The sequence below is a fragment of the Borostomias antarcticus genome, assembly GCF_949987555.1.
Source record: "Borostomias antarcticus genome assembly, chromosome: 17".
NCBI classification, from domain to species: domain Eukaryota; kingdom Metazoa; phylum Chordata; class Actinopteri; order Stomiiformes; family Stomiidae; genus Borostomias; species Borostomias antarcticus.
The window spans coordinates 1,950,733-1,975,732 of record NC_140250.1 but is presented as its reverse complement, the minus strand read 5'-3'; the positions used below and the strand labels follow the sequence as shown (position 1 = coordinate 1,975,732).

General features: G+C 48.5%; 3 protein-coding genes across 3 annotated transcripts in view; 2 read left to right on the top strand and 1 right to left on the bottom strand.

Annotated features, from left to right (window-relative positions):
- Positions 1-2,342: 2,342 nt before the first annotated feature.
- Positions 2,343-5,819, top strand: LOC311319931 (leukotriene B4 receptor 1-like; the record flags this gene model as incomplete). Its single annotated transcript, XM_084451563.1, has 5 exons — positions 2,343-2,681; positions 4,338-4,592; positions 4,790-4,990; positions 5,241-5,281; positions 5,501-5,819. The coding sequence occupies 5 exons, from the start codon at positions 2,343-2,345 to the stop codon at positions 5,817-5,819; spliced, it is 1,155 nt and encodes a 384-aa protein (XP_084307689.1).
- Positions 5,820-7,531: 1,712 nt separating this feature from the next.
- Positions 7,532-8,966, bottom strand: LOC311319930 (leukotriene B4 receptor 1-like; the record flags this gene model as incomplete). The annotated part of the gene is made up of 2 exons (XM_084451562.1): positions 7,532-8,068; positions 8,424-8,966. The coding sequence occupies 2 exons, from the start codon at positions 8,964-8,966 to the stop codon at positions 7,532-7,534; spliced, it is 1,080 nt and encodes a 359-aa protein (XP_084307688.1).
- A 2,417-nt stretch (positions 8,967-11,383) lies between these two features.
- Positions 11,384-25,000, top strand: part of slc12a10.1 (solute carrier family 12 member 10, tandem duplicate 1) — a gene marked incomplete at both ends in the record, with an annotated part of 20,351 nt that continues 6,734 nt past the window's right edge. Inside the window, 16 exons of the mRNA XM_084451561.1 lie at positions 11,384-11,638; positions 15,362-15,712; positions 15,862-15,993; positions 16,206-16,281; positions 16,536-16,631; positions 17,042-17,181; positions 17,282-17,392; positions 17,636-17,747; positions 20,065-20,195; positions 21,413-21,497; positions 22,213-22,370; positions 22,483-22,590; positions 22,868-22,991; positions 23,790-23,891; positions 24,061-24,216; positions 24,765-24,864. Coding sequence (XP_084307687.1) covers positions 11,384-11,638; positions 15,362-15,712; positions 15,862-15,993; positions 16,206-16,281; positions 16,536-16,631; positions 17,042-17,181; positions 17,282-17,392; positions 17,636-17,747; positions 20,065-20,195; positions 21,413-21,497; positions 22,213-22,370; positions 22,483-22,590; positions 22,868-22,991; positions 23,790-23,891; positions 24,061-24,216; positions 24,765-24,864 — 2,237 coding nt within the window. The remainder of the gene's footprint in view (positions 11,639-15,361; positions 15,713-15,861; positions 15,994-16,205; positions 16,282-16,535; positions 16,632-17,041; positions 17,182-17,281; positions 17,393-17,635; positions 17,748-20,064; positions 20,196-21,412; positions 21,498-22,212; positions 22,371-22,482; positions 22,591-22,867; positions 22,992-23,789; positions 23,892-24,060; positions 24,217-24,764; positions 24,865-25,000) is intronic.

Below are 25,000 nucleotides of genomic sequence, written 5' to 3'. Positions count from 1 at the left end.
GTCATATCTTAGGTATTACAGGGTGTGGACATGCTGAGTGACAGAGCGGAGTTAGGCTTGGCTCGGCTACGGCATGCTACAGCAAGCTTAACACTGCCAACTCATGGGAGGGAGAGAGGGACACAGAGAGAGAGAGAGAGAAATTAAATGAGTGAGTGAAAAAGGAGAGGGAGTGGGAAAGAAATACAGAGGAAAGGTGGAAGCAACACGTGGAGAGAAGGACTAGTAGTAGAGTGAGAAGAGGAGGACGAGACAACAACATTAGAGGACTTCTCTCAACCAGCGCCTCTCTCTCCTTCTTCCTCCCTCTCTCCAGAATCCGGATCACCTGGTGAGTGCATTCCTCTCCTCATCCCTCTGTTCTCTCTTCATCCCTCCATCCTCCCTCCTCTCCTATCGGTTCACCGGAGAGGCGCGGACCGGTATAAATAGGACGTGCTAAATAGTTACAGGACAGAATGACAGTGTCTAATCTAGCGCGAGTCAGGGTGACTTGTAACTACTAACTTCCACTACCGGTAGCCGTCAGCAATCTTTCAACAAATCACATAGGCCTACTGTACATATTGACGCTGAGTGTAGGCTACAGTAGGCTACTACTAACACAGCCATCTAATCCCAGTAGAACAGACTAGATCAAATGTGCTGCCTGTAGTAGCATTGTAAATAGGATAATAATATTATCATCTGTAATAGTTTGGTGGTTGGTGAACAGGTGCGACTTACATGTATGTGTCCTAAACCAGCATTTACAAGACGTCTGAACTCGGGCAAGTTTGGCAGTTTGCTTTCGAGCAGTCCTAACTTGTTCCGACTCCCACAGCCATAGCATTTTCACGTCATCCCTCTAGTCGTTCGACAACGTCACTGGGCGTCAGCTCAATTTGAATTTGTGTGTGTGTGTGTGTGTATTGTAAACACTTTGGATAAAGGTGCTACATAAGTGCAGTCCATTGACCATTACCATAGTGCTGTTTCTCTGCCTCTTTACCCATATCTCTCTCTTTCATGAATGGCGGGTTTTGTTTGAGATGAGGGATATTTGCATATTTAACTGATAATTTTAAGTGAATCAGGAAGTTCAAACTGGTCTGAGCGTAAGTGTTTGTGCATGAGAGAGATTGAGAAAACAACTGGAAAGGTTGTGTGGAGTTTAGGACCCGTCTCAAGCAAGTATCAGCTTGTATGGATGTGTGTCATTTTAACATGCTATCACAAGCAACGACATTCGAAGTTAAACTTACACACTGTATATAGTCAGTGTATTCTGTGTGTGTGTGTGTGTGTGTGTGTGTGTGTGTGTGACGTAAACCCGCAAGGAAAAATAACACTATCATACACAGACCACGTCCTAGCAAGCCTTCCACTGAATCAGACACCAAGACATGTCTCTCCTATGATGTTTTTAGCCTCTCTTATGTAATTTATTGCTTTGTAAATGTTCTTAGCCGGTAGACAAACATACTCCAGGAGCTTGCTTGATCACCTTGTTGAGAGAGGTCAGGGAAGAATTTTTACAGCTCACTTATCTGGCACCCGGGTGATACTGTTTTTTTTGCTTCCCTCTGGAATATGTAGGGGTGGGTCGTATGCCCACCTCCCTTGTTCTCTGTGCATTGTGTTGCCACTGGGTATGAAATGCGCTGTACTAATAAAGCTTTGATTGATTGATTGGTTTGAAGACTTTGTAACCTGGCTTCGCCATCCCGTTCACATGAGCTCACATTCTGCTTGAGCCTCTGAATGGATATGGGTTAGCTTGCCTCGTCCACTCAAGTCTGGTCCTGTCTTCCTCACCGTCCCAGTCAAAACCTGTTACACTTGCAACACTAGAGTTTAGGACATACCTTTCCAATTGTTGTAGGGGGGGGACTCTGGAAGAGGTCATGGCGTACCGAAATGGTACAGTCTCAACAGTCTTTGTGTTGGCGTGTCGCGGTGCGTTGCTCAGAAAAGCACACAGTCGACACTCTGTGTACGTAAACACGCACACACACACGCACACACACACGCACATATGGTACACACACACACAACCTCCCCCCTCGCCCCACCCACACACACTCACTTACACACACGGCACACACACACTATCTGTCTGTCTTGATCCATTTGCCATCCGACAGGGGAATGCACCCTCCATTAGGATTGCGGTTGATTTTTTTCATTCCCTCCATCGCATTGTTTTTCCTCATCTCTCTCACACTCCGAACTCTCTGTTTGTCCTGCACACACGCGCGCGCGCGCACACACACACACACACACACACACACACACACACACGACACGCTTCAGTTTTAATGCCCTCTCTTCCTCTCTCTCTCTAGCAGGTGGCCGCTGCCATGTCCCTGAACCACGTCCTCTCCAACCGCTCCGTCTACCCGCTCACCGCCGCCCCGCACCCCAACACGTCGGACGCCGCGCGGATGGACGCCAGCATCGTGGGCCACTCGGCCGCCACCACGGCGGGGGCGCTCATCCTCACCTTGACCTTCGTCCTGGGCCTGCCCGGCAACCTCTTCATCATCTGGAGCGTGCTGGCGCGCGCCCGCAAGCACTCGGTCACCACCCTCCTCATCCTCAACCTGGCGCTGGCCGACGGGTCTCTCATGGGGCTCACGCCGTTCTTCATCGCCTACCTGGTGCAGAAGAGCTGGGCGTTCGGGAACGTCATGTGTAAGGTAGGAGAGGGGGGGAGAGGGGGGAGGAGAGGAGAACGACGCTGCGTTGCGGTTTTATGGGACACATCGGATTTCCCAGAGTTCAAAGTCAAAATCATTACATTAGCCTACATTACAGTCATTTAGCTGATGCTTTTATCCAAAGCGACTTAAAATAGTTGCATTTAACGTAGGAAAAGCCAATGTAGGCTCCTACTAGGCTACTTGCCGGAACTCACAAGTGCATCTCCCTTCTAAAACGGGTGACTAATGCTGCGCTCCATTGCACGTCGGTAGTTCCGCGTCACTGCCGCGTCAGCAGTTCCGACCTCCAGTCTAAATCTGTTCTATTGCATCTTCTCGAGAAAACATGCACTCACAGGAAACTCATGTTCGCGTTTCAAGTATTTGAAGAGCTAAAACATCACCAACAGTCTTATTTGAGTCATCACACTGTCGTGAAAGCTACAAAGTTGTTACAAAAGCTACAGTCGTTCGAAAACACAAAGCGTGGGAAGATAAAGTAAACATTTATGAAAATGACTATTCTGCTTGCCGTTCACAACGTGCTGTGTGCGCGCCGCCATTGTGCTACTGACGTTAGGTGTGTTTATCGGACCTGGTGGATGTCACCCGAGTTCCCGACTTGGAAGTCCGACTTGACCGTTCTATTGCACTTTTACGTGTAGGAGGGCGGATCTTTCCGAGTCCCGAGTATAGAACGCAGCATAAGAGCGTAATCTAGAGTTTAAAGGACAATGCTCGTTTTTGACAACCTGGACCTTATTTACGACATATTATAAGACGTTTGACTCACCGAGATCACTTTGGTGTAGTTCGGAGGCATGTAGAAGAAATTTAAAATCCAGCGCGAGCCAGTATATCCATGTAATGGCGGTGGTCGGGGCACTTAGAATGCAGTTTCTAAAAATCTATTTTCTGCCGCGAAACGGTTGTTTTCATCAATCTGTCTTGATGAATCGCTAGTTGTGCTTACATAGAGCATAGGCCTGTTGTGGTATTTCACACGCCTCTGTAATATGATCTTTAGAAACGTTGTTTGACACGAAATAGCTTCCTCACTTGCTCCAGCACGCATGCGCACAGCATGCTGGAGCAACGATTGCGCGCTGTGCGCATTAGTGCTGGAGCAAGTGAGGAAGCTATTTCGTTTCGAAAGACGTTTCTAAAGATCATGGCATGTGAAAACCACAACAGTTATGCTCTATGTAAGCACAACTAGCGAAGGCAAAGTGCAAGAATAGCAATGAAAAATCATTTTCTGACATTTTGCTCGGAAAACCGAGTTACGTCAATCCCAACCTCGTCAACGGCAGCTGACGTCAAATCAAAATGGCAATGGCAAAGTCAACAATAAGTGAAAGCTGTAATAATACTGTAAGCACTTCTGTCTTATTTGTGTCTCATTAATCAGTTGTAGCCTACACACAGTACTGTCCAAGTACTATCAATGGACAATGTTGCTACTCTGTTCAACTGGTATTGCTAACAATGGCTAACTTTGCTAGAACTACAAAGTGTTTTTGTTTTTTTTACTGCGATGCGACGTCATCCCGGCGCCAAATTCCCGACCTCCGATACAACTGGAACGCGGCAGAGAACACACACACACACACACACACACACACACACACTCACACCCCGCCCAATGTCCAGGTGCTGTTCTACCTGTGCCTGGCCAACATGTACGCCTCCATCCACCTCATCACGCTGATGAGCCTCCACAGGCTGGTGGCCGTGGTGTGGCCGAGGCGCGTTGGCGCCCTCGCCGGGCGCAAGACGGTACTGCGGGCGCTGCCGGTCCTCTGGGTCCTAGTGCTGGCGGGCTCCGTGCCGGCGCTGCTGTTCCGGGAGCTGAAGGACAGGGACGGCCGCGTGGTGTGCGAGCCCTTCCACGAGCCGAAGAGCCGCGTAAGTAGACGGGGGTGTTGACGGCGTTTTACATGACCTTTGAACTCTGTACACATGTATGTCGGTCAATCGGCTGTGATGTTCAACGCAAGGCGCCCACGGCCGTCGTACTGGAAGGGCTGCTGCAGAGACGACCTGTGTCTGTTTTTTTGCCCTTTGCCGCATGGACGCTCCTAACGTACGCGCTAATGCCACAGGCGGTCCTGCAGTACACCATGGAGCTGGTGCTGGGATTTGTAGTTCCCTACGGGGTGATCGTAGGCAGCTACATCTGTATCCTGCGCAGGCTCAGGAGGACCCGGTTTCGCCGACGGATCCGCAGTGAGAAACTCATCTTGGCCATCGTGGTGACCTTCTGTGTCTTCTGGCTGCCCTATCACATCATCAACATGGTGCAGGTAGGCCGTGTGTGTGTGTGTGTGTGTGTGTGTGTGTGTGTGTGTGTGTGTGTGTGTGTGTGTGTGTCTGTGTGTGTGTGTGTGTTTGCGTGCGTGCGTGTGTGATTACCTTGTTTTCCCGGTGTGGAAACTCAAGTTGCTGTCCTTTGCTCTGCGTTAATACGCTTAATGCAAAATGCCTTTCGCCTGTATAAGAGTGTCTGTGGAACTGTGGAGATTAAATCGGTAACTGTAACCAAATGTCTTGCAGGTCGCTGCGGCCCTGTGTCGAGAGGGTTTGGTGAAAGACAGGTAGGCTCTCACCTCGCTTGTGGGTTTTTGGGTTTAGGCTACTGCCGGGCGTCAATATGGACGACCCTCCTCGGTCCGACGCCGATGACCCTTTTCTCTCGTTCCGTCTCTCGTTCTCTTCACCCCCCTTTTTTCCCTCCCCTTCACCTCCCCTCCCTCCTCTCTTCCTCCCCTTTTCTTCTGCCCTACCCGCCCCCCCTCCCCCCACACACACCTCAGGCTGGACCGAATCTGGCAGTCGTGCCGCGCCCTCACCTCCGCCCTGGCGTTCACCAGCAGCTGCGCCAACCCTGTCCTGTACACGTTCGCCGGAAAGTCCTACATCCGCCGCGACGGCCTCGCCTTCATGGCCCGCCTCTTCGAGGGCACGGCGCTGGACTCCGGCACCCGGAAGAGCCGCCAGAACAGCCAGAACAGCCGAGAGAAGGACCGGGAGGCGGACGGGGTCGTGCTGAGGGAGAGGGAGGCGGAGTCGACGACGAGCGCCGGCGCCAACGCCTGCTGCAACGCGGTGAAGACTGTTGAGAACGGGAAATAGAGTTGCAAAAGGGGGAAAGCTAATGCTAACGCTAGCTTGCCTGTGGCGAAACCTGTCGAGAATGGATGGTGAGGATGTAGGAGATCGATCGACAGTTGGAGGACCTACACAGAGAATGTTTAGAGGAGGAACTGCAGCGTTGCAGGATGGAGGACGAGATTAGAAGTCTTGGGGAAAACTCTGCAGGCCTTGTGGTAAGATTTCTCCTGCAGCGCACTATTCATCCACTAGAGAGCAGCATAGCTCATGCTCTGCCTGGGTATTTTCCTGGACTTTACAAGGCACACCTGTGCCACTTTATTGAATTATTTCGCCCCTTTACTGGATGCACTCCGCTGACTTCCAGATAGCACTACTTGCCTACTTTGCGTGATCGGATTACCAAAATTTGACCACTGTGCCTATTGCGTTTGCCTATTGCCAGTTGCCTTTGACGATAGCGTCAGTGTCTTCGCGCTCATTTCATACCTTACACCATATTCGTGGTCTGGATGTTGTCGAGACAAGGCCCTTCAACCTCAAACCGTTATTTTTCATTCACACATGAATAATAAGACTACAACTCTCATCAAATAAGAGACAAGCACCTAAGGATTTTACAGGATGTGCCAAAACCTTTGCCTCCAGTAGAATGTTAATATTTGGACCTAATGTTGTTGTTGTTGTTTACTGCCACATTGTGGTGCCTCCACAGTGATTGTACATATATACAGAATATATTGAGTTCAGTTACACTTGGTGGCCACCAAAATTGACCTTTTTAAACATATATCCAAAAGGTGGCACCAAAGCTCATTTTTTATGTCAGTGATGATAGTTTCCGTTTTTGCATGAATGAATACTTTGATTTATGAATGTACAGTTACTGCAATGGGGTGCTATAGATAACATTTTTATGTAGGCAAATCGTTAAAAAAAAAAAAAAATACACAGCTTGTAGAAAGATACAGACTAAAAGTCCCCATCCCGCCCAAAAAAAAAAAAAAAAAAAAAATTGATTATGGATTTATCATTTTAACATTTTGACAGGTCCGATATTAATGTTTATCTTTTTCTGAGATGTCTGAGGTTTGGCTCCCACCTCTAACAAGGCTTGTGCATATTACAACGTTGATGTTAGTATTACGACGTTGGCACCATGCGGTATATCTCATGTCAGGAGTGATCAAAAGCCTTTTTTGTTAATGATAATATGTCTACATAAAAATGTTATCAAGCACCTTTAAGAGCAAGCAGGTCATTGTGTTGTTTTTTGTGTGCAGCTGAGGTGGCGAAAACTTGTCATGGTACGTTTTTGTCTGTATGTCAGTCTCTTTGTGGATCTACTGATTATTGTTGTGCATTGTGCAAGTTCAATTGCAGTGAGAACAGTTGGATTCTTGTTTTACTGACTAACTAAAAAAAATCACAAAGAAATGTGATGTCAAATAAAGTGAACAGAATGTTGTTGTTTTATACATGGAATATGAGTGAATAAAGTTCTTGTGAAAGGTGATCCGGTACAAGGTGACACGTTGATATATTCCATGAATGATCTTGAAATATTGTTTCCTGTGTGGCAGGCGGCTTCGCCGTTTCAACAGGCTTCCCACCCAGCAGAACAATGCTCCCGGTGTGTTAAAAAAACAAAACAAGTGCGCTGGAGATATCAATCATAAGTGATAGCAGATCTTAAACGACTTAATCAGTGCCTCAGGCTACTCTTTTCTTACTCAACATCCCTCTCTCTTTCCTGGGACATGAGTCATTTCCTCCCGGGCGGGCGGTTCCTCTCCGCCCCCAGAGCCCTCCCCTTGTCCAATCCCCTCGGGCCCCGCCCTCTGCCCGGCGGGGAACGGGACCACGTTATTGGGCGTGGCCTCCAGTAGCTGTATCAGACAGCCCGTCCGGGGAGCGTGGCGGGCGAGGGCGGGCCCGGCCAGGGCGTACAGCAGGGGGTTGATGGCGCTGCTGAGGTAGCCCAGTGAGATCACGACGGCCCGCGACCTCAGGCAGAACCGCAGCAACGACGGGGACGAACCGGACGACAGAGCGCCCACCTGGAGGATGTTGAACAGGTGATACGGGGTCCAGAGCACGGCGAAGGTGCCCACGATGAGGCCGATGAGCCGGTTGGTCTTCCTGTACGAGCGGCGGCGCCAGAGGGCGTGCCCTGACGCCAGCTTGCAGGCGATCCTGGAGTAGCAGAACGCCATGACGCCAAACGGAAGCAGGAAGGCGGCCACGGTCTCCAGAGAGTACTGGAACACCTGGGGAGAGGACAGGGGGTAGGAGCAGTGTTTGGCGTGGGGGTAGCAGTGTTTGGCGTGGGGGTAGGAGCAGTGTTTGGCGTGGGGGTAGCAGTGTTTTCGTGGTGTGTGCGCACGCGCGTGTGCGCAAGCGCACCAGTGTGTTACGATCTATTCTTTTTTTATATTGTCTTTATTTATTTAAAACTACTAATTCCCACTAGCTTTTATACACGCTTAAGCCTTCACGGTCACAACCCATGTTATTCATCGTGCGACATCAACAACAACAACACCGACAACAACACCGACAACAACAACACCGACAACAACAACGCGCTTAAAGGATCACGCGGTCGTCAGGCAGCCACGGTACCTGATGGTTCGGCGTGGGGTAGTACAGGAGACACACCCCCTGCCGGACGCGCCGGTACACGAGCAGCGGCGTGGGCATGGCCAGCGCCAGCGTCCAGACCGCCGCCGAGGCGGGCCTCAGGCGCGACCCGGTCCGCAGGCGCTGCGAGAGGAAGGGCCGCACCACGCCCAGGTGGCGGTCCAGGCCCATGAGGGTCACCAGGTAGATGCTGCCGTACATGTTGACGGCCGAGCCGTAGTGCAGCAGCTTGCAGGCGCCCTCGCCGAACTCCCAGCGGCCGCCCAGGGAGAGCTGGCGCAGGAAGACGGGCGTGGTCAGCAGGACCAGGAAGTCGGCGGCGGCTAGCTGCAGGACGAAGAGGGCGGTGACTGAGCGGCGACGCAGGCAGAACGCCACGGTCCAGACCACCAGCAGGTTCCCGGGGAGGCCCATGACCATGGCCACCACCAGCAGGATGAAAGAAATGGACGAGGAGAACGGGGGGAGGGTCGGGGAGGAGGAGTCGGAGGAGAAGGTGGTGTTGTTCAGTGCCGACACCTCCATCCTGGGGGAGAGAGAGAGAGAGAGAGAGAGAGAGAGAGAAAAAGAAAGAGAGAGAGAGTAAATAAAGTGAAGAGCTCACACATACTCACACACGCTGTGCAACCTACTCACAGACGCAGGCAGCCACAAGATGGAAGTGATGATGATGATGTTGTAATGATGCTCTCTCTCTAGCCGGTCCGATCTGTGGCATACACCAGCCCCAAGCACACAGCAGTGTGAGTCGGGATGGAGGGGAAGAGTTGGAACGGTTTCCGGACTGGGCCGGACCTACGGTTTCGTCAGTCTGATAAGGCTACGCGCACAGCGCTGCGTTAATGCTACCGTTAATTCGCCGCGGCGCTCGTGTCACGTAAACATCCGCTACGGCATACACAGTCGCACGGCACGCGGAGCTCCCAGCTCGATCAAGCTGACAGAACATGGGAGACTCTCTGTACACAAAGCCTTTGTTGTGTTTAGATACGGAGCAGACCCGATGGAGGACTTGGACTTGTGAGTAGTCTGAGGGCCCGGATTGTTCCCCGAGGGACGGAACTTTTGGTAGCCTCGTGAGACGGTCCTGATCTCGTGAGCTCGCGTTCCATTTCTCTCCACGGATCAGTCTGGATGGACAAGCTCCATAGAGATCCAAAACGAAGCGTCGTCGGAAGGGGCCGCACACGTCTCCACCAATAACACAGGCGATGGACGGACTTAATGCATTGCTTATTTGTACAGTAGCACAACACGTTTCGCTCTGTGTTTTATGCACCTGCACAGAGCAAAACACACTTTTTGATCTGGGCTTGCTTTTACCATCACCTCCAACCCCCCGGATGTGCACGAGTGCTCCCTAACCTCCATAGAGATCAATTTGGGCCGAATAGAATTTGGTCAAGCCAATCAGAGTCCTGGGAACTATTTGCAGCTGGGCGTGGTTTAGATATGACGACAGTGAGAATAGCCTATCTTCTTTCAAGCATGTCTTTCTTTTCATTATTATTGAACTCTGCAAGGTCTTTTGAGCTGCAAGGGCTGGGAAGTAGAGGGTTAGAAGTTTGGGTCAAGCACCTAAAAAGGTTTTAAATATAAAACATGACTTCCCCTAAAGAGGAGATAATTTGTTCATGTTAATTATGCAAAACTTTACTCTACTACTACTTTACTACTGTGCTTTCCCTTCTGCTCTAGGTACAGTATCATGCAGTTTTTTAAGTTTTTTTTTTGCTCTGCATTCTTGCATTTTGTCTGTCTGAGGATGGGAGTGAGGATGAGGATGGAGGGAATGATGGCGATGACGAAGACGATGATGATGACGAAGATGATAATGATGACGATGATGACAATGATGATGGTGATGATGATAATGATGATGACAATGATAATGATGATGGTGATCCTGCTGGCTAATCTAAATCAAGCTGACCCCAAGTATTCGACAGGGTTTGCAAATGTCATTTTCATTCCTGGACTCAGCAATCCGACGCGGCTCAAGTCATCAGGCCATATCCAGACGGGGGGAGGTGTGGTCCCATATCCAGACGCCGTCGTTATCAGGGGAGGTGTGGTTACCCTGAGGGGGGAGGAGCCTATTCCGGCTTACACGCCCCCACGCCATAACTCAAAATATCCTTCCCTGCAACGGTGTCCATTAGTACAGTAACATATTTACACAAGGATGTCATACGACGGGACACAAGTAAACTATTAGAAAGTCCGCTGGCGGAGGATGCTGTTTTCGATTGCAAATTCTGTCCGTTTGCTTACATGAAGCATAGTAGCACGCTCCCAAAATAGGTCTGAGTCCCACAGAGTTCATTCCCAAATGCGTCCTCAAACTCCCCCACCTTCAACCATCTTCATCCAGACTGTTCCTACTCCTCTTTGCATAATGGCTGACCCAGAGTCACTGTCGTGTTCGACAATGTTTGAGCAGGGAAATGGCTGTTGTGCATTGTTGTGTATACAGTAGTGTGTACTGCTCATATCCCCTAGCTACAGACACAGAGACGGCTGATAGAGAAGTGAATGTGTCAGAAGCTCAGTTCTGTCTGTTGCAAGGTAGGATGTTGATATGGCATTGATGAACATGTAGCCTACCATTGGGAATAATCCAAAACAGATTGGAGAATAAAAAGCATCAAATGAACAAAGTTTGTATGTGTGTGTGTGTGTATGTTTGTGTGTGTGTGTGTGTCTACAGTGTCTCCGTCTTCAGGATCTGAAGGTGATGGATTGGGGCACCACCCTCCTCGTTCTCATTGGTCAGTGTTTCATTTTATGTCATGTAAGACGTCATGCGTGACTTCTGGCATCAGGGGTGACTCTGTTGTACGTTAGTGGAGAACTGTAAGATGCCAAAGCTCTGCGCCCATGCCTCCCTCAGCAGTACCACCTTGTCAACGTCCCAAAGACCTGGCACGACGGGAGCAGCGATGACGCCGGCGGGTCGGCCGCCCCAGAACCCCTGCAGGGCCGGGTACACGGACCTGCCCAGCGTCAGGAACCAGAGCCAGTATAAGAAGGTGATGGGCACCATCCGGGCCGATGTTGCCGGAGACAAGAACGTGTGGCTGGGCCCGTTCCAAGACCCCTGGAGGTGGTCTGACCGGTCCAACTCCTCCTTCAGCTACTGGGCCCAGACGGAGCCCACTCAGCCCGGGGAAGTGGGGAGCAGAGACTGTGTCCAGGTCGCTGGCGGACGGATGGCTACAGCCACGTGCAGTTCGCCCAAAGCTTTTTTCTGTCACGGAGGTAAGCCTAAATCAGTTTTGAGTTCAGTTCTGCGGTGTGCCTGTGCGTCTGTGCCTGTTGCAAGTAAGATGGAAGGATATTATCTGCTATTCTGTTTAAAGAGTAATCTATCGTCTTGAATATGTATATGCAAGCATGTGCGTATGTGTGTGAGTATGCATGAGTATGTATGCGTGTGTGTGTGAGTATTAGCATGTGTGTGTACATACAGTATGTGTAGTGGTGTGTGTGTGAGTATGCGTTTGTGTGTGTGCATGTCTGTGTGTGTGTGTGTGTGTGTGCGTGTGCGTGTGCGTGTGCGTGTGCGTGTGTGTGTGTGTGTGTGTGTGTGTGTGTGTGTGTGTGAGTATGCATGTGTGTGACAGCCTGTTACATTTTCTTACGGGAAGTCATGGATCCATCAAGTGATTGTGTTCTTATCTAAGCCATAAGGGGAGCAGCACGCTCAGGGAGTGGACCAGGCTGCAGGTCACTCCAGCCCAGATGGACTTAGCCAGTGACCATCCTCTGAGCAATGTGTTCCTTATCCAAGTCCCCTGGGTCTTCTCACAGTTACAATGTTCACTTTCAAAACTTATGATTTTTTGCAAGTGGGATTTGGAACCCTGACATCCCCATGGAGAGAGAGAGAGAGAGAGAGAGAGAGAGAGAGAGAGAGAGAGATGGAAAGATGGAGAGAAAGATGAAAGGATGTAAGGTGGGGACGGGGAGGAAGCGAGGGAAAGAGTTTTGCAAGTGGGATTTGGAACCCTGACATCCCCATGGAGAGAGAGAGAGAGAGAGAGAGAGAGAGAGAGAGAGAGTGGGTGGGTGGGGTTGGAAATACAAAAACTCAACAGGTAGTGAGGGCGGGGTGGATGGGACCAGAGCATGAGTGAGCGCAGATCAAAGATGGGTGTTACAATGACAAAGAACTTTCTATTCCCTCGAAAAACTGTTAAAAAAAATTATAATAATAAAAAAAAATACAAATAAACTGACCACTGGGTTGGTCATTTCAATCCATTGAAGTACAATAACTGTGTCTATCTATGCCCCATAGTGTGACAACCACTACATGTGTCGTTATGTGACTTCTAGCAGCTACACTTCTAAACGCGTGGCTTTCTGACGTAACCTGAGGCAGGTCAACAGTGACACAAACGTTCTGTTTGCCAACGACCCGAGTTCAAGCGAACTTGGGACACGAACGCCGCAGCTGCTCCGCTGAACCCCCCCCCCCCCCGCTTCCTCCGCGATGTGTGTCTTACACGTATTCACTGTATTAAACTGTATGGGGGGGGGGGGGGGGGAGGCGGGAAAGAAAACATTTTTGATCGAAGTCCGTGTTGGTTGAAAGAATGTCATTTCTAGGCCTATTGTCCAACATTATCTCTTTGGGTTATATTTGACTAGGACTTACGTGTATGAAACGTCTATCATTAACTATTTTTGAATAGGTGTTATTGATCAGCATAGCATTACGTCGTAGGGAGGAGACAGAGCACTTCATGCAGACCGATGGGAACATTTGAATGGACCATTGAGAGAACATGACACATCATGAGTTTATGCTATGTTCCCCATAAGTATACCGTACAATGTGATGACACACACACACACACACACACACACACACACACTCACATTCACTATGGAGAAATGTTGATATCTTAAACCTTATAGTTTCCTAGCATAGAGATGGTTTGCTAAAGGTAACTAAGCACATTGTTCCTTTTCTAGACTCTGTATAGACACATAAACACGCTGCGTCTGCTTGTCTGGATCTAACTACGTTTCCGGACGCACCAGCCCTGCTGGCACGGCTTACATAACATTCACAGTCCTTATTTCCCTGACGACGTACAGTTAGCCATCACACACGGTATCATCCCTGCACTGCATGGCCAGTCTGCCGTACTCTCAGACAAGGGTGTGTGTGGTGGTTTCTACTCTCAATTAAACACATTTTAAATGAAACGTAGGCTATGTGTATAGGTCATTAACATTAACATTAACACAACAATCAATAACATTCCACATTACTGTTGACTACAACAATAAAGATGAAAATAACAGCAATACCAGTGATAATTATAAAACACTGCATAAATAAGTAGGCTAGATAACAGCCACAATACTTACACTAATAATACTTATACTGCAACTTTTACTTACACTTATAAAATACGATTTGGTTTAGCAGACGCTTCTCACCAAAGTGACTTACAATATTTGGAGCTAATGTTGGACCTGGTTCCAGGGCACTGATAGGCAGTGATTGTGGCCTGGGCCAGTCTTGAACCTGTCACCTTTCACTCACTGTCAGAGGCTCTAACCACTGGGCAGTACCGCCCACAAACTAATAATGATTACATTACCATTAGCCTATTAATTGGTAACAATAATTCAAACGTCAGTTTAAGAATTGCATTCAGAAAAGTGCATATGCTTTCTAGAGAAACAGGTGGTGAGGGCTTAACGTGTAGCCTGCCTACACTGGTATTGGCTGACAGATGCTGTGTGTGTGTGTGTGTGTGTGTGTGTGTGTGTGTGTGTGTGTGTGTGTGTGTGTGTGTGTGTGTGTGTGTGTGTGTGTGTGTGTGTGTGTGTGTGTGTGTGTGTATGGGAAGGAAGGAGGGAGGGAGGACAAGAAGGAGTGATAACCTTTCAGAGGTATAAATAACGGGAGACTGTCACCCTGTTTAAGAATCGGAGTGGCGCACAGAGAAAGCTAATTGATTCCACCAATCCAAACATCCAGCCTCAAGCCAAACCAGAAGTAAAGGTATAGAAAGTTTATTTTTTACCTTTTATTTTTCAGTTTGGACGACCCCAGAAATAATAAGACATTTTTGCTGTATTTATATGTTTCATAAGACACATTTTAAATATAGTCATCTAGTTCAATCAATATGACCAACCATTGAGTCAAATTTTACTGTAGGCTAATATAGACAGCCTAGTTGAACGTCATTTGTTGCGTTTGGATCTCGAGAATGCCATGATTGTACTGTAAATAGCACGTTATCCAGGACACATTTACGTCATTTTGGGAAGGGTTTGATAACTGAAACATTTTCTTGCTTGAAAATCGAAAAGCTCTTTGCACACACCGCTGGACTAGGCTACAGTGTAGGCTACCGTCAAAGTTTCCATTTCCAAGGGGTTGTGTGAACAGACGAGGACTATAACAATCGTATCTCCGAGCAAATCATGTCTAATGGCAGCGGCTTCGACACTTTGTACACTATAGGCTACTTACCAATGTTGATACAAGGGCTTTAAGTTGAGTGTAAAAAGCGCGGTCCAGGCGGAATTAATTCAATTTGGCACGTTCCATTGACCGGTTTGGAGTGGCGCGCGGTTGGTGAGGTAACGCACTAACTCCGACGGACTGACAGACCCGGTCTGCTCCACCTCCCGGGCGAGAGAAGCTCATTCGCAGTCAAAGGGCACACGATATATTGCGCGGTTACCAAGCTGTTCTGTTTTAGGCTACTATAAACTGACACTGAAATATTCATAAACGTTATCCAAGCCAAGTTAGGGTAGCGCGAGGTGAACCCACAGCCTAGCCTACTGTATACTGTAGAAAATGGCCCTTTAAGAAACCTGCGAACAACACCGGCGATTCTAACGGCGTGTCTCCTCTGTTTCCCGTGCGTATTTACGCGTAGGCCTACAGCTTCCCGGGACCGGCTATGGGCCAGCGCGCATCCAAAGGCACTATGGCTGATCCAGAAGGACAACCTAACGGCCACTTCACTTTGGATGATCCCCCGCGGTACTCGGCACACAGCCTCGGTCAACGTGATGCTGCGCCCGTGGCCAACGGAAAAAGCGCACCACCGAGCATCATCACCGCAGAGTCAGAATTAACCGACAGAGCATCTGAACGGGACTTCAGACGCCCGTCCATCTACAGCACCATGGACGCCGTACCTCAGTTGGATTTCTACGCCAACTCGATGAATGGGCGAAACCGGCGGAAAAGACCCTCCCTCGACATTCTCCGGAAAGCGTTTGATGTAAGACTTTGTTTATAAACGACAATCGTTATGCAGCTCTCTCAATTAGCCTAACTATACAAAATTTGACTGTTGAAGCACACGACATTGTAGGCTACATACATTAGTGATTCCTTAAACTCACTCCTCCTGTGTCCGTGCTCTTCCAGGATGAGGAGTCGGGCGCACAGACAGATGTTTGTGGAGTTGGTGGGCCGGAGGTGAACAGGGGGCAGGAGGGCAGTGGCTCCGAGGGCATGAGGGCTCAACCGGTACGCTTCGGCTGGGTAACAGGAGTTATGGTGAGAGAGGCCAGACACACACACACATACTGTACACGCACGCACACACACACACACACACACACACACATGACCCAGCACACACAACCCAGGAAACACACACACACACAACCCAGGAAATACGCACGCATACATAAATACATACACACAAACACACACACACACACACACACACACACACACACACTGACCAGCAGTTCCATGTGAAACAGATTCGATGTATGCTGAATATTTGGGGAGTCATTCTTTTCCTGCGTTTGTCTTGGATTACCTCTCAAGCAGGCATCTGTAAGTCAACTACTCTTACCTACACACACACTCTCTCTCTCTCTCTCTCTCTCTCTCTCTCTCTCTCTCTCTCTCTCTCTCTGTCTGTCTCTCTCACACACACACACACACGCTCACACACTTTCTGAGTGAGATGCTGTATTATCTTGTCATGACTCGTGAGGTATATGATAATATATTCTAATGTTATTTATACAATACTATACTATAAGGAAGTGATCATGACCCTTGACCTCTGGTCTTCCTCCAATCAGTGCTCACCTGGCTCATTATCCTCATGTCGGTTGTTGTCACGTCAGTGACGGCCCTCTCCGTCTCCGCCATCTCCACCAATGGGAGAGTCATATCAGGTCAGTGACATGACATCATGGATGTATCCAATCACAGTCAGGATTAGGTAACTCCGCCTCCCAGCCCTGCAGGTATTGGTTAGAAATAAAACTCACAGATGATACGTTCAACTACCAGCAATCTGATAAGGTTAAAGGTTAGGATGAACGTTAAGATTATGCTCTTAGTCATTTGTTTTAGGAGGAAGATGCACTTGTGAGTTCTGGCAAGTAGTAGTAAATTGGCTTTTCCTACGTTAAATGCAATTATTGTTAGTCGCTTTGGATAAAAGTGTCTGCTAAATGACTGTTATGTAATGTAATGTAACGTTAGTGGTTACTTCATTTAATGTAGTCAAGCAGCTAAAGACTAAAGTCTAAGAGGACACTTCATATTAAGTGTCACCCGTTGTGGACCTGTTGTCCTGCAGGGGGCGCCTACTTCGTAATTTCTCGTACGCTGGGTCCAGAGATGGGAGGTCCCATCGGCGTGGTGTTCTCATTCGCCAACGCGCTAGCCTGCGCCCTCAACACTGTGGGCTTTGCCGAGGCGGTCCGTGACCTGCTCAGGGTAAGGTCACCTGTCAAGCCTGTTATGAAAACACTGTTGATTGGTTGATTGATTTGTTAATTGATTGATTGGTTGGTTGTGATTGGTTGTGTTTATTCAGGAGTTTGATGTGACTATGGTGGATGACATCAACGACGTCCGCATCGTAGGGGTGATCACTGTCACGATGCTTCTGTTCATCTCATTGGCTGGGATGGAGTGGGAGGCAAAGGTTGGACCAATCAGTTCTCTCACACATTATGTTCCATCCCATCGCTTACTGTATACTACAGTACAGTATACCTCCACAGTCTGTTTATCTCTCTCCCTCCTTCCCTCTATCTCTTCATCCCTCTTTTCCTTTATATCTTCCGCTCTGCCCCTCTCTCTCTCCCCCACTCTCTCTCTCCCTCTCTCTCTCTCTCTCTCTCTCTCTCTCTCTCTCTCTGTCTCTCTCTCTCTCCCTCCCATCCAGACCCAGATTGTCTTCTTCCTGGTTCTGCTGGTCTCCTTTATCAACTACTTTGTTGGCACGTTGATCCCGGCCTCGTTGGAGAAGCAGGCTGTGGGCTTCTTCAGCTACCGCCGTGAGTTTCAGCGTCTTGGTAGACACAGAGATCCTATTTACTAATAGTACACACACTAAGTCATGGAACAATGTACGAGAGTCAGGACACACGCTGGTGGGCATCCCATTCGTTGTTGCTTACATTATTAAAGCTGCAGGATGTCAATTCTGCACTGGCTACAAGCTATGGGAGGATGTAGCTATTTATAATTTAGAATAATGACCTCCGCCGTCAGAGACAGCGCAAAGAGCCAAAACAAAACTGTGAGCGAAGCCAGCACCCCGTGTGGGGACACAAGGTTTTGTCATTGTCAACGGGGAAGACCGCCGAGAGGCGGGGTTTGAACCGGGATAAAGCACCCGTCGAATGCAGCAATACCAAACATGTCCTACTCGCAGGCACAGAGACACAGAACGCGTTCGTGGGCGGAGGTCTGTGCTCTCCGAGCACCATTTCTAGTTATAATTGCTGCAGCAGCACTAAACAGCGGTCTACAAAGCCACCGTTTTCACCGGGGAGCTCAATCGCTTGTCCCTCTTGCTTGATCATAGCAACATAGCAATATTTAAACTTTACATTTTAGTCAGGCAGCTTGGGTCATCACTAACAGCAGTTGTGGTCGTTACAGACATAGGTCATTAAGTGGGCTGTACACAGGAATCTAGCCTATGGGACATAGCACATAAGATAGGATTCCATTAATATTTTATGGATAAATGATGAGGAGAGGGGAAGAGGGGTCATATAAGGTATTGTTTACAAAATGCGGAGAGGGCTCCACTTCAGCACTCATAAAAGCATTCCTGAAATCACAGGACATCTTCACAGAACAGGACATGATGTAATGTGTCATCTCTGGGTCAAACTACTTCATAACCCCAAAATCTTAGTGTAGCTTTAACATGGCTGAAGGGAATGTCATGCTTTGTCAGGTTTACTCATGCGGTGTCATGTTATACATCACAGTATATCAGGTTATACATCACAGTATATCAGGTTATACATCACAGTATATCATGTTACATCACAGTATATCAGGTTATACATCACAGTATATCAGGTTATACATCACAGTATATCAGGTTATACATCACAGTATATCAGGTTATACATCACAGTATATCAGGTTATACATCACAGTATATCATGTTATACATCACAGTATATCAGGTTATACATCACAGTATATCAGGTTATACATCACAGTATATCAGGTTATACATCACAGTATATCAGGTTATACATCACAGTATATCATGTTATACATCACAGTATATCAGGCTATACATCACAGTATATCATGTTATACATCACAGTATATCAGGTTATACATCACAGTATATCATGTTATACATTATAGTATATCATGTTATGTTGTGTACTACAAGGTCATACTGTGTACTACAAGGTCATATAACGCCATGCGGCATATAATGTCAACTATGTCAAGTTCGGGTCATGCTTTGTAATGCCACGTCATGCTATGTCACGTTGACGTCATGCTATGTCATGTTGACGTCATGCTATGTCATGTTGATGTCATGCTATGTCATATTGACTTCATGCTATGTCACGTTGCCGTCATGCTGTCACGTTGCTGTCATGCTATGTCACGTTGACGTCATGCTATGTCACGTTGCTGTCATGCTATGTCATGCTGACGTCATGCTATGTCACGTTGCCGTCATGCTATGTCACGTTGCCGTCATGCTATGTCACGTTGCCATCATGCTGCCACGTTGCTGTCATGCTGTCATGTTGACGTCATGCTATGTCACGTTAGCGTCATGCTATGTCACGTTGCCGTCATGCTATGTCACGTTGACGTCATGCTATGTCATGTTGCCGTCACGCTATGTCACGTTGACGTCATGCTAAGTCACATTGCCGTCATGCTATGTCACGTTGGCGTCATGCTATGTCATGTTGACGTCATGCTATGTCACGTTGACGTCATGCTATGTCACGTTGCCGTCATGCTGTCACGTTGACGTCATGCTATGTCACATTGACGTCATGCTATGTCATGTTGATGTCATGCTATGTCACATTGCCGTCATGCTATGTCACGTTGCCGTCATGCTATGTCACGTTGCCGTCATGCTGCCACGTTGACCTCATGCTATGTCACGTTGCCGTCATGTTGTCACGTTGCCACGTTGCCGTCATGCTATGTCACGTTGACGTCATGCTATGTCACGTTGCCGTCATGCTATGTCACGTTGACGTCATGCTATGTCACGTTGCCGTCATGCTATGTCACGTTGCCGTCATGCTATGTCACGTTGACGTCATGCTATGTCACGTTGGTGTCATGCTATGTCGACGGCGACAGGAGAGATCTTCATGTCCAACCTGCTGCCGGACTGGAGGGGCCCTGAGGGAAACTTCTTCCAGATGTTCGCCATCTTCTTCCCCTCCACCATCGGCATCCTGTCTGGGGTGAACATCTCTGGCGACCTGAAGGTACGCTACCGTTGGTGTCAACGCTTTCACATGGGGCCTCGTCACTTTCTCACTTTCTCAAATTTTCAATATGTAATACAGTATCTTAAGAGCTGTAATTGAACAATATCACGATATACTTAGTTTAAAGTACATAATCACGCTGATTTAATGATTAGGCTACATTAACATACAAAACAGTGATATGATGTGTAGGCCTAATGCTGTGTTCACACCGGGCGTGGCGAGAAAATTGAATATTGAACTTTTGCGAATGTCGCCGCGCGACGAATCCTGGCCGCCGCGCCGCCGAGTTCTGCGATTCGCGCCGCCCGCCGCCCAGTTCCCACAAATTGTATTGACTTTCAGGAAAAATGTGCGCCCGGTGTGAACACAGCATTATAATTCTATATTGATGTAATAGCTGTATACAGTATACAGTATGATGACTGTACAGTATCGAAATGTGGTGGGCAGATCTATAATAATAAATCGTGTATTTGTCGTTCAGTATGTACATGATATGGGTAACTTACCGTTAACAATCAAATACTTATCTTTGCCCAGCGTTGGGCTCGAACCTCCAATCCTGAGTTGAGCCTGAAGCGCGAGCAACTGAATGTCCAGCTAACTAAATGTTTTGGTCCGTGTTTTGCAAGGCAAGGCAAGTTTATTTGTATAGCACATTTCAGCAACAAGGCAATTCAAAGTGCTTTACATGAGACATTAACAGCATCAAGACAGTGCAAGAAACACATAAAAGGTAATATAAAACGAAATGTAAAAAAAAAAAGACATTTAAAACAAAATTCACAAAAATAAAATACAGGAATAAAAGTTACAGTGCAGTGTATGAATGAATCATTATTTGATTTAATAAAAAGCAGCGGAAAAAAGAAAAGTCTTCAGTCTTGATTTAAAAGAACTGAGAGTTGCAGCAGACCTGCAGTTTTCTGGAAGTTTGTTCCAGATATGTGGCGCATAAAAACTGAGCGCTGCTCCTCCAGAGAGAGAGGGGAGAGAGGGAGGGAGGGAGAGAGAGAGAGAGGGAGGGAGAGAGAGGGAGGGAGAGAGAGAAAGAGAGAGAGAGAGAGAGAGAGAGGGGGAGAGAGGGAGGGAGAGAGAGAGAGAGAGAGAGAGAGGGGAAAAGGAGGAGGCAGAGGAGGAGATGGAGAGACCAGGAATGATTCATTAAACAAAAATATGTCCACCTTGTGCGTTTGATGTTTGCGGTGAAGGAGCCCGCCGTGGCCATCCCGAAAGGAACGCTGTCGGCCATCTTCTGGACCACCGTGAGCTACCTAGCTATCTCTGCTACCGCCGGTAAGCTATTCGCCAGGTCACTCCACGGTGACTGCTCTTCATGGCTGGTGAGCATCTCTAGACTGCTCTTCATGGTTGGTGAGCATCTCTAGACTGTTCTTCATGGCTGGTGAGCATCTCTAGACTGTTCTTCATGGTTGGTGAGCATCTCTAGACTGCTCTTCATGGCTGGTGAGCATCTCTAGACTGCTCTTCATGGCTGGTGAGCATCTCTAGACTGTTCTTCATGGCTGGTGAGCATCTCTAGACTGTTCTTCATGGCTGGTGAGCATCTCTAGACTGCTCTTTATGGTTGGTGAGCATCTCTAGACTGCTCTTCATGGTTGGTGAGCATCTCTAGACTGCCTACAGGCGAGCCTAAAAAAGTGTTGCTCAGTGGTTTATCTGTTGTGACATACTGTAGTAGTCTCCAGTCAAACGCACAAGGTGGACGTATTTTTGTCTAATGAATCAATCCTGGTCTCTCCATCTCCTCCTCTGCCTCCTCCTTTTCCCCTCTCTCTCTCCCTCCCTCTCTCCCCCCTCTCTCCCTCTCCCTCTCTTGCTACCTCTCTCTCTCCCTCTCTCTCCCTCCCTCTCTCGCTCCCTCCCTCCTTCTCTCCCTCCCTCCCTCTCTCCCTATCTCTCTCTCCCTCTCTCTCTCCCTTCCTCTGTCCCTCCCTCTCCCTCCCTCTGTCCCTCCCTCCCTCCTTCTCCTTCCCTCCCTCTCCTCTAGCATCATGCATGGTGCGGGACGCCTCGGGGAGCCTGGGCGACCGTCTGCCGGTCAACTCCTCCGGCCTGTGCGGAGGCCTGGGCTGCAGCCTGGGCTGGAACTTCACCTTCTGCGAGCAGACGCGCAACTGCTCCTTCGGCCTGGCCAACAGCCTCAAGGTACAGGCTGACCGCTGTGAGACCTATAGCCCTCCAGAGCCAATTTCTCCCATCCTCTATCCTTGGCAGCACGCCAATCTGAGCCGCGCCGTTTCTGTTCCGGAACCGGCAGATTCTCAGCCTGGCCTCGGGATTCGGACACCTCATCACCGCCGGAGTCTTCGCCGCCAGCCTGTCCTCCGCCCTCGCCTTCTTAGTCTCCGCCCCAAAGGTCTTCCAGGTGAGAAGGCCGCGCCCTCCTGTTGCAACTCACCTGTGTGTCTGCGGCAGGAATCAGACTATTCTCCTCGTAGGTGAACGACAACGATCAGATTGAAATCTATTGCTGCAATGATTCATTATCAACAGAAACATACAATCGAAAATTCTCATTCACTCAACTTCCCTCTATTTTCAATGTGCATTTATCATTGAACTTGTTTTGATGAGTCTGTTTTGTGATATACACATTATTCTCGAGCGCACCGTTAATCTAAACCCATATCCTCCCCCCAAAGTGTCTCTGCAGGGACAACATCTACCCCTACATCGGATTCTTCGCAAAGGGTTATGGGAAGAACGACGAGGCTCTTCGGGCCTACCTGCTCTGCTACTTCATCGCTGTGGCCTTCGTCCTGATTGGTGGGTTACTTTGAGGGAATGACGTGCATCGTTTGTAGAGTTCTATTCTGTTCCCCTGAAGACTTCGAAAACACATTTGCATGTACACGTTGATGGCGGCTGTCGTGTTCTTGTATGCTATGGATGCTAGCTGTTCAAAGTAATCAACAGTACCAGGATACAACATTCAGTTCGTCACCTCCAAGCAGATGGTTCAGAACATGTATCCACCGGCAAGCTGTATGTAGCTGAACAGCGCCAAGCTTACAGCAGCCTAGACACCCGTTTGTGCCAGCCGCACGGGATCTCCTGCAGCAATGCAGAGATCTTAACATGAGCGAGGCAGGATGGACGGACTACACCTGGCGTGTGGCTTGGGAGGCAAACACCTCCAGACTCCGTGATTTCATCCCTTGCCCAGACCGGCGTGGGTGAGGCTTAATCATCTCCGGACCGGCGTCGGACGCTTCCGCTCATCGATGCACAGATGGGGCTTGGTATCCTGTGCGGCGTGCGAGTGTGGCGCCTATGTATGTATTAATAGAAAAACCGACCGTTGTCGTCGTCACAACAGCCTTTTGCAGCCTGCGCTCTAGCCCAAAAAAGTTCAACTTTTTTCAACTGCAAAAAAGCCTAGAGTTCATGGCGCTATAGCGCTAAAAAGCGCTTGGAACACAGCTCTCGTCTCTATAGCGCCCTAGAGCTCATTACCCAACAACGAGAAAACAGCGCCAGCTCTAAAATACAGCTCCCAGTGGACACGCACCCTGAGGTAGAAACCGAAAATCGAATGTTCTCTTCATTTCCTCTGCTCACCAGGTCAGTTGAACCTCATTGCAGCCCTCATCTCCAACTTCTTCCTCTGCTCCTACGCCCTCATCAACTTCTCCTGCTTTCACGCCTCCATCACCAACTCCCCTGGTGAGTGGCCCTTCACACACACACACACACACTGACACACACAAAGACACACACACACACACACCTACACTCACACACACACTCCCCTCCTGGCTCAGGCAGCTTCCCTGTATCCCCTCCACCCCGCCCTCCATTGTACCTCCTCCCTGCCCTCTGCCGCCCCCTGCAGGCTGGAGGCCGTCGTTCCGCTACTACAGCAAGTGGACGGCGCTGTTCGGAGCCACCGTCTCCGTGGTGCTCATGTTCCTGCTGACCTGGTGGGCGGCCCTCGTCACCTTCTGCACCATCTTCTTCCTCCTGGGCTACGTCGCGTACACCAAACCAGGCAAGGCTCGCCCCCGACCCATGTCAATGGCCGGGTTTCCCGAATGAGTTAAGAAGCACTTAACTCCAAAGTGCTTCTTAACTCCCATACAAAGGGTCGCTTAAGAAGGGTTCCTTAAGAAGGTTCTTTATCGGGAAACGCGGCCAATGTCATTTTATTTATATAGCACCATTCATACAAATCAATGTACAGTAGCACACAGTGCTTTCCATAAAAATAAATGGATAAAAACATAAATCATACAAACACAGTGAGAACAGATTTGAAATAAACAATCAAAGTAAAATAATAAAAGATTAAAGATAGTGTAAAATAGAATAAAAACTATAAAAACAGAGAAAGCTCATCTAGAAACACTAGGGTATTAAGACAAGTAACGCTACATGGTAAAAGCAATGTTAAAAATGTATGTTTTGAGATCTCGCTTAAAAGTTTCCAAGTTCTCAGACTGTGGAAGCTACACTTGCTTTAGCCTCAGTCTTATTCCATTGCAATTGCTAACAGATATTCTAAGTGTGTGTGTGTGTACTGTATGTGTGTGTTTACAGAGCTGAACTGGGGGTCCTCTGTCCAGGCCAGGACATACAACATGGCGCTGTCCTACTCCGTCTCTCTGTCGGGCGTGGAGGACCACGTCAAGAACTTCAGGTGAGGAGTGTGGGACCTCCACAGCCACACCGTGCTTCCTGGACCCGTTTCTCAGGCCCTACGTTCTTTAAAAACTAAAAACTGAGGCGCGTTCTCCCTTTGGTGCCAATGGAGCCAAAAAGGAGGTCTGAAAATA